The following is an 8,941-nucleotide window of genomic DNA, read 5'->3' on the forward strand; positions in this document are numbered from 1 at the left end:
ATGGAGATTTTACAGTATCCTTCCCCTGCATGCCCACAAAGCCATGCCACGCCCACAAACCACGCCCACCAAGCCACACCCACAGAACCAGTAGTAAAAAAATTTGAATCCCATCACTGCAGAGCACCTCTTTTGGAATCATTAAAGTAGCCATGTGTTTAAAAAAAAAAGTTCATGTTTCTATTTTGGAAACTCTTCCCACCTGTCTGTCTGACTGTCTGTCTGATTGTCCAAACAGCCTCTTTATGAGTCTGTGGGGATAAGCGTGTGGAGCTAGCTGGGAACATATGAGCCTGAAAAAAGACATAGCTGTTTTAATCCTTGGGGAGGGGAGGCGTTTCACATCTGCTCCTGCACATACCAAAGTACTTTCTTCAAAGGGTTTACTCAGCTCAATTAGACCCTGTTTGCAATTCTTCTGAATACCAAGGTGCCATGAATCCTTTGTAAGAGAGAAGGGAGACTTTCAGGAGACCTCTTACAAATAAGAAGAGAGCTAAATTAGCAAACTTGAATCACAACTTACATTCTCAGTTTGGTTCTGGAAGAGAAGATTTATTATTATTTATCCATCTTGTTATTTGGTCAAATCAAGATAGCATTCATATCCAATTCTCCCATCTTGGATCTGAACTCATAGCATTCCAGTTTCTAGGCACCACACCTAATTGGCTTTACATATTACTAACTATGCCTTAAAAATGTAAAACAGTAATGTAAAACAGTAGCTAACAGTAGCCTCCAGATATCTGAACTCCCAGTCTACGTCATCTACAGCCACATTAAATGGAGCTGCTGGGAGGGTTGGTGGAACCTTTGATACAGAAGTAGTTATCTGTTGTTGCAATATTGATTGAAGCATTCCTTAACTCACTCACATGTTAAGGACATGTGCAGCCCCATGTTAAGGACATCCAACTTGTCAACAATTTTGAATGATGCAATCCTCTGGTTTTTGGTGCTTCAACTCCCATTGAAGCTAACGGTGTTTCTGTTCATTTTACGGGACCCACAACAGTATTTGTGATTGGATCATTGAACCTTGCCAAATGCAAAGTGCAGCAGTTTTAACTCCAGGTCTTGTTTCCTTCCAGTCAGAAGGATCAAATCAGCAAAGTTAGCCACTCTGCAAAGAAACTTCTAATATGTGGCATTTCTGTATGTTATCCAAATGCGGGTCACTTTGTATTATGTCCTGTATTATCTAGTTTTACCTGTTATACTACATGATGAGCAAATAAACGACATTATGAGCCTGTGTTAAAGTGAACCCTGCCACTGTTGTTGGTAAACCATGCTTTTTAATTTATGTTAATTCAAATTACTATGGTTTATTCCACAAACCATCAATAAGCCCACAAGAGAATTCTACAGCCCTGTGAAAGGAATTCCAAATTGTTCTGATGTTACAACACTGGCACTTTAGAGATTAAAGCCAATTTGTTTTTGTTCAGCGACGGTTGAAATAGCAGCAAAGCTTCAATTCTCTTTTGTAATGCCTTGAAATGTTGCAACACCATAGAAATGATATCAGTCTTGTTTACCTCTTGAAAGTAGCTCTCGCCTCACCTTGCTTCTCAGCCGAGAGGTGTTGCCAACCCTAGAAAGCTCTAAAGAGATAATATTAATTTGCAGTGTTTGCCCTCTCTTTAAATTTTATTTTCTTAAGCAATCACATGCTCACTCATAACATAAAATAAGGCTGTGGTTAGAAATAAATTTCCCTATTCAGGGCAGAAAGCGCTTTCTCCCCCTTTTTTAAAATTCCAGGTTGTGGACCATTATTTTCTCCACAGTTACTTATGTGCATTAGGGAGCCTGATGGCTTCCCCAGTACATGTTAATGACTATAATTTGCTCTTCTCCTAATTTCACATGGCAGCAGCAGGAGGAGGAGGAGGAAGAAAAAAAGATAAAAATTGTCTGTTTAGCGTCTCCTTCCAACCATGTCTCTAGCTCCTGGGAGTTTGGTCGCTAAATTCTGTTCTGTTCTAGTTTGGAGATCCAGAGAAGGCTCCTTATGCCTCTGATTAACTCCATCCAACCAAAATTTTCTCCTCTTTTCTCTCATCTCATTTACTTTTTCTTTATTTTGTTGGTTTTGCTATTTGTTGTTATTGTTGTTCAGTCACTAAATTGTGTCTGCTTCTTCACAACCCCACGGACCATAGCAAGCCAGTGTGTGTCCTGCCCAAATTCATGTCCATCAAGTCAATGACCCTATCTAACCATCTCCTCCTCTTCTCCTATTGCCTTCAATCTTTCCTGCACCAGGGTCTTTTTCCAATGAGTCCTTCTCTTCTCATTTGATGGCCAAAGTCGTTGAGCTTCCATTTTAATATCTGTCCTTCAAAAAAACCCAATCAAGGTTGATTTCCTTTAGGATTGCCTGATTTGATCTCCTTGCATCCAAGGGACTCTCAAAAGTCTCCTCCGACAGCACCATTCAAAAGCATCAATTCTTTGGTGTGCTCAGCCTTCCATATGGTCCAGTTCTCACAGCCCTACATACATTCCTACTGGGAAAACCACAGCTTTGACTCTATGGACCTTCGTTGGCATGGTGATGTCTCTGCTTTGTAATATGCTGTTATGTTCTGAGCTTGCGCTGACTAAAAGTTTAAGCGGGAAGCGCTCGACAGCTGATTGGCTGATCGTTTGACAGCTCCTGTATAAATAGGGAGCTGTCCAAACGAGCAGCGCGCGTTCCTGTCTAAGCCGGTTCTGAAACGTTAGCTTGTACTTTAAGGGAATAAACTTGTTAGCCTTTTATTCCTGTCTCTGCCTCAGTTCTTCTGGCTACCCACAGGTCCTTGGTACACACCACTGGCGACGAGGATGGGATTGCCAAACTGAGGTACGAGAAGCTGAAGTCACTTACTGCTGAAGTCACTCGCTGAGTCACTAGAACCGCGCTTAATTCTACCGCGACGCGACGTCGCTGACTCTGACAGGAATGGCCACGTTAAATTTCGCGCCATTCAACTATGGCTCTGAGACATGGGAGTCTTACACGGCTCGGTTCGAATGTTTTTTGGTCGCACACGACCTCACCGAGCTGACGGACGAGCGGAAATGCGCATTTTTCCTGTCCGTCTGTGGCACAGACGTTTTTCACACTGCCAGGGCTCTTACAGCTCCGGAGCCCATTAAGGCCGTTCCCTGGCCCGTGCTGCTGGCGAAGCTGACAAGCCATTATGCCCCTTCTCCGTCCAAGATAGCCCGCAGGCACGCCTTTCACCAGCGGAGCCAAGCTGAGGGGGAGTCCGTCAGCACCTACGTTGCAGCGTTACGATCGGCCGCTCTTCACTGCGAATTCCGAGACTTGGACGAGGCCCTCCTTGACCGCCTCGTGTGTGGCCTGAGAGATCTCAAGCTGCAGAAGCGACTGTTAACCAAAACAGATCTCTCCTTTCAAACCGCCTTCGATGAGGTCCGGGCGTCCGAAATGGCTGCAGCATCCTTAGCCACCATCGCGAAGAGTCGGTCTGCCTCAGCACAGCTACAGGCCTCTTAGACTCTGAAAGTGAGGACTCGGAGTATGAGAACTCTGAGGAGGACATTAACCGCCTTCACGAGGCGAACAAAAAGAGCGTTCCGCAGAGGAAAAGCGACCCTAAATCTGCATGTGTTGGTTGCGGAGGCAACCACGAAAGAGCTGAGTGCAGATTTAGGCAAGCCCTCTGCCAGCGATGTGGCAGGAAGGGCCACATCGCTCGGGTGTGCCGAGCCGCGCAGCCCATGTCCTCCTCTGAATTCCAAACCGATCGGTTCCGACAACCGAGGAACCGACATTGTGGCCCCAAGAAGGCCAGGATGGACTGTCAGGCCATCCTCCGAAAGGCCACCCAGGATCTTTCCTGCCACCAGCTCCAAAAAAAGATACAGCTAACTGTTACCGTGGAAGGAAAACCCTGCGAAATGGAGTTAGACACCGGATCCGCAACTTCCATCGTGTCCTGGAGCACGATTAAGAGCCTGCTACCACAGCTGTCAAAACGCCAATTACAAGACTGTAATCTGACGTTAAGAGACTATCAGGGCAACCTGATCCCAGTAATTGGCACCCGCAAAGTCAGAGTGCAGTTCAAGGGGTTCGACGGCCGGTTACCCCTCATCATAGTGGAAGGCCGGTTGCCCAGCCTTCTCGGCCTCGATTGGTTCCAGTCCCTAGGCTTACAGATCAGCGGAATCCACCATCTAAGCGAGTCAGCGCTTGATTGCCTAGTAGCAGAGTTCCCTGCGGTGTTCGATGGCTCTCTAGGCAAATACACTGGCACACCCGTGTCGTTCAACCTTGATCCGTCAGTCCAGCCGGTGCGAATGAAGCCTCGCAGAGTTCCCATCGCTCTCAAACCAAAGGTGGATGCCGAGCTGGACAAACTGGTGGCTCAAGGCATCCTCGAACCAGTGGACCATGCCAGATGGGAAACACCCATTGTGTTACCCATCAAGCCAGATGGCAGTGTAAGGATTTGTGCTGACTACCGCTGCTCGATCAACCGTGCCCTGCCTTCCAACGCATACCCGGTGCCAGTGGTCCAGCATTTGCTGCACACTTTGGGCGAGGGGACTGTTTTCGCGAAGCTCGACCTCGCCCAAGCTTATCAACAGCTGGTGGTGGACGATGAAGCAGCGGAAGCCCAAACAATCATCACACACCGGGGTGCTTTCCGTTGCCGCAGATTGCAGTTTGGGGTCAGCATCGCCCCAGGACTGTTCCAGAGTTTGATGGAGCGGCTGCTCCAAGGACTCAGAGGCGTCGTGCCCTATTTCGACGACGTCCTCGTGTCAGCCACTTCCCTGGATGAACTAATGGCCCGGTTGCACTTAGTTCTCCAACGTTTCCAACAGGTGGGACTGAAGGTCAAGAGAGATAAGTGCCAGGTTGCGGTAGCCCAGATAGAATTCCTTGGGTTCCTTATTGATGGCAGTGGCATCCACCCCACGGCTGCCAAGACTAAAGCCATCGTGGAGGCCCCTGCCCCCACCAACAGAGCTGAGTTACAGGCCTTTTTAGGCCTACTTAATTTTTACGCTGTTTTTCTGCCCCACAAAGCATCAGTCGCAGAGCCGCTCCATCGCCTCCTAGACTCAGGCGCACCCTGGGTTTGGGGCCGTAGGGAAGCTTCCGCTTTCCAAGCTGTCAAGCAGCTCCTCATCTCCAACGATGTTCTGGTACAATACAGCGAGCACTTACCTCTCGTGCTCGCTTGTGATGCTTCCCCTTACGGGGTGGGCGCCGTCCTTTGCCACCAGTTACCCAGCGGAGCAGAGGTGCCAGTTGCCTATTTTTCACGCACGCTCTCTGCCTCTGAACGTAACTATGCCCAAATTGATAAAGAGGCTCTTGCCATTGTGGCTGGGGTGCGCCGGTTCCACCATTACTTGTACGGCCGCCCATTCCAAATTGTCACCGATCACAAGCCCCTACTCAGGTTGCTGGCTGGAGATCGCCCTGCCCCTCAGGTTCTCTCCCCACGCATGACCCGCTGGTTTGTTTTCCTCGCGTCATACGAATACCAGCTGCACCACAGACCGGGGAAGCAGATCGCACACGCCGACGCCCTCAGCCGTTGCCCCCTGCCAGAGGCCTTGGAAGACCCTGCTGCTGCCGCACCTGTCTTCCTTATAGACGACCTCAACCTTCCACTCTCTGCCGCCGACATCGCCCGGGAGTCCGCAAGGGATCAGGTAATTTCCCGGGTGCTAGACTGGGTTAAGCGAGGGTGGCCAAAAGACCCCGTAGACCCCGTTTACCTCCCCTTCAAGTCACGCCTGGCGGAGCTATCCGTTCAGCGCGGCTGTTTGCTGTGGGGCCATAGGGTTGTCGTGCCGGCCTCACTGAGGACTACCGTCCTGCGGCAGCTGCATCACGCCCACCCAGGAATTGTCCGAATGAAAGCCTTAGGTAGAAGCTATGTTTGGTGGCCCAAGCTGGACCAAAACATAGCCGACCATGTCGCCGGCTGCCCACAATGCCAGAGTGCCCAGGCGCTGCCACCTAAAGCAGAGCCGCGAACGTGGGAGCCCCCTTCCACCCCATGGTCCCGAATTCACGTTGACTTTGCAGGCCCCATTCACGGCCGAATGCTCTTTATTGCTGTTGACGCCTTCTCGAAATGGGTCGAGGTCGTCCACATGTCCTCCACTACTGCAGACGCGCTAATCGCGACCCTGCGCCACCTTTTTGCCACCCATGGCCTGCCCGACGTGTTGGTGTCCGATAACGGACCGCAACTGACAGCAACCAAGTTTGAGGCTTTCCTTGCTTCCCACGGCATCCGACATGCCCTCACCTCCCCGTTCCATCCCGCTAGCAATGGCTTGGCGGAGCACGCTGTTCGCTCCGTCAAAGAGGCTCTTTCCAAATTAGACCACCTTCCCTGGCAGGAACGAATTGACGCCTTCTTGCTAGCCCAACACTCTACCCCCTCGCCAGAGACGAACACGAGCCCAGCCGAGCGTCTCATGGGACGGCGGTTGCGGACAACCCTGGACCATTTGCACCCCGCTTATTCCGCTCAGACCCCATTGGATTCCCGGGGAGGGTCCCGCTCCTTCGCCCAGGGGGAGGCAGTGTATGCCCGGAATTATGTAGGACATCCCTTGTGGCTACCGGGCATAATCACTGACCAGACCGGGCCCTGCTCCTACAGGGTCAGGCTCCTCGACGGCAGAGTCTGGTAGCGCCACTGCGACCAGTTGCGGAGCAGGCACCAACCACCAACAAGTCAGCAGCAGTCAACCGACCTGCCAACACCGACGGGCCCGACGACCGACGCTGAGCACGGAAACGAGGACGCCGGCCAAGAACAAGCAGCCGGAGCCCCAAACCGAAGCGGCGACTTACTTGGTGGGCCAGCACCAACCTTCGTTCTCCGGCGGCCCGGGCGATCGCCGTCCTCCGGTGCAGAGTCCTCGGCCGAACAACCAGAACCTCCAAACGGTGCAGAAGGGCCTAGGGCATCCGGCCGCATCAGGCGGCGTCCAGCATATTTACAAGACTACGCCTGCGCGAACTTAAGGGGGGAGGAGTGTTATGTTCTGAGCTTGCGCTGACTAAAAGTTTAAGCGGGAAGCGCTCGACAGCTGATTGGCTGATCGTTTGACAGCTCCTGTATAAATAGGGAGCTGTCCAAACGAGCAGCGCGCGTTCCTATCTAAGCCGGTTCTGAAACGTTAGCTTGTACTTTAAGGGAATAAACTTGTTAGCCTTTTATTCCTGTCTCTGCCTCAGTTCTTCTGGCTACCCACAGGTCCTTGGTACACACCACATGCTATCTAGGTTTGCCATAGCTTTCTTCCCAAGAAGCAAGCATCTTTTAACTTTGTGGCTGCAGATGTGGAAATGTCTTCGGACAGTGCTGGTTCAATGGCCTTGAAACGGAGATGAGCTTCTTCCCCAGACATTGAGAGGCAGGCGGACTTCGGGAAAGCTCCACTGTTTCTGGCTCCAGATGCCATTAGAAGCGTTGTTGCTCCTGCCAGCTATCTTAGTCAGCTGGAGTCAGGAAACCACCGGGAAGCATTTTCGCTTGCACGGTGCCATACGCTTCCATCGGCCATCCTGTATAGCAAGTACAAAAGGATGCCACTGACGGAAAGACTCTGTTCCTGCGTCTCAGGTGGAGGCTCAGGTGGAGACTGTGGGTCACATGCTCCTTAGATGTTTCTTTTATACGGAGATTAGGAAAAAACATATTCTGCCAATAACTGCTAGGTATCCTGGCTGTTCCAACACTACCTATCTTCAGTGGCTGCTTACGGATGAACAGTCCATAACTACAGCGCAGGCGGCCAGATTCTGCGCAGCCGCACTGGGGATTCATTGCAAAAATGTGTCTTCTCCACCATAGCGATGTGATATAACAATTGTGGCAAACTTTTTGCACTGCTTAGTCCTTTCCCTTTTAGCGTTGAACCTACAACGGGCCACACAGTTTATGGATTGCAATTGCAGTATAGTCAGACCAGTGGTGGGTTGCAGGTGGTGCGCCCTGGTACGGACATACCAGAGCCTGCCAGGAGCACCAGATACTGTTCCAGTACGGTGTTCCGGAGGGCCCACCCTCCTGCCCGAGCTTCTTACCAGTCTTTTAAGTCTTTGGCACTTCCGCGGACGTGCATGGCGTGTACAGCAGCTGGAGCATTGCGGAGGCTCGCGAAAGTGCTAAGACGCATGTGCATGATGCATGTGTGTGCACGTGCGCTGTGTGCGTCCATGTGGATGCCACCGGGCCCATTCCAACCGTACCAGTTGGAACAGGATCTAGAACCCCACCACTGAGTCAGACCATGTATAATTGACAGACTGGATTTTATTATAGATTTTAGTTGTCATTTATTATTTTATACTATTTTAATTTTATATATGCTGAGTGTTTTTATTTCTTCTGGTCTCTGGTCTAAGACTGTAATCATAAAAAAATATAATTATAAGCTCCTCCCCCTATAATCAACTACAATTAGTGGAGGAAAATCTGCAGGGATTCCTTTACCTTTGTAGTCTCCATCAACTCCATGATAATCACCATCATCTTCAGCTCAAGGAAATAAAATCTGCCACTGCTTCCGTTTCCTCACCTTCTATTTGCCATTTGGTTCTTGTTAATTTTCTCTGTTTTTGACCAATGTTTTGTTTGCTTTTCTAGTTGCCTTCCTGGAACCTCTGGCTTAATTTTTAAAATTTGCCCTTGGTCTCAGATGTAGCATTTCGGAGAAAGCAATGGCCGGGATGCTTGCCATTAGTGGAACTCTTGCCAGTTAGCAATATTGTTTTAGGTTGCCAGATTGGGAAAGAAAAACTTGCAGTATGATTTCTTTACAGTTTCCCAATTATATATATATTTTAAAAAGCAAGTATTGACTGTAGTTTTAATTGAGACGTTATAAAAATGGTGGCAACTTGAACAGAGTTATACATGCCACAGTAAGGATC

General features: G+C 49.8%; 1 protein-coding gene across 1 annotated transcript; it reads left to right on the top strand.

Annotated features, from left to right (window-relative positions):
• The first annotated feature begins 3,721 nt into the window (after positions 1-3,721).
• On the top strand, positions 3,722-7,141 carry LOC116504662 (uncharacterized protein K02A2.6-like). The gene has a single exon (XM_032211832.1). The coding sequence runs from the start codon at positions 3,742-3,744 to the stop codon at positions 6,688-6,690; it is 2,949 nt and encodes a 982-aa protein (XP_032067723.1). The 5' UTR covers positions 3,722-3,741; the 3' UTR covers positions 6,691-7,141.
• The last annotated feature ends 1,800 nt before the right edge of the window (positions 7,142-8,941 follow it).

The sequence above is a fragment of the Thamnophis elegans genome, chromosome 2, assembly GCF_009769535.1.
Source record: "Thamnophis elegans isolate rThaEle1 chromosome 2, rThaEle1.pri, whole genome shotgun sequence".
In the NCBI taxonomy this organism is placed as follows: Eukaryota; Metazoa; Chordata; class Lepidosauria; order Squamata; family Colubridae; genus Thamnophis; species Thamnophis elegans.

What these genes read in the sequence shown, in the direction of transcription:
- LOC116504662 (XM_032211832.1), top strand. Translation starts at nt 3,742, where the DNA reads ATGTCCTCCTCTGAATTCCAAACCGATCGGTTCCGACAACCGAGGAAC.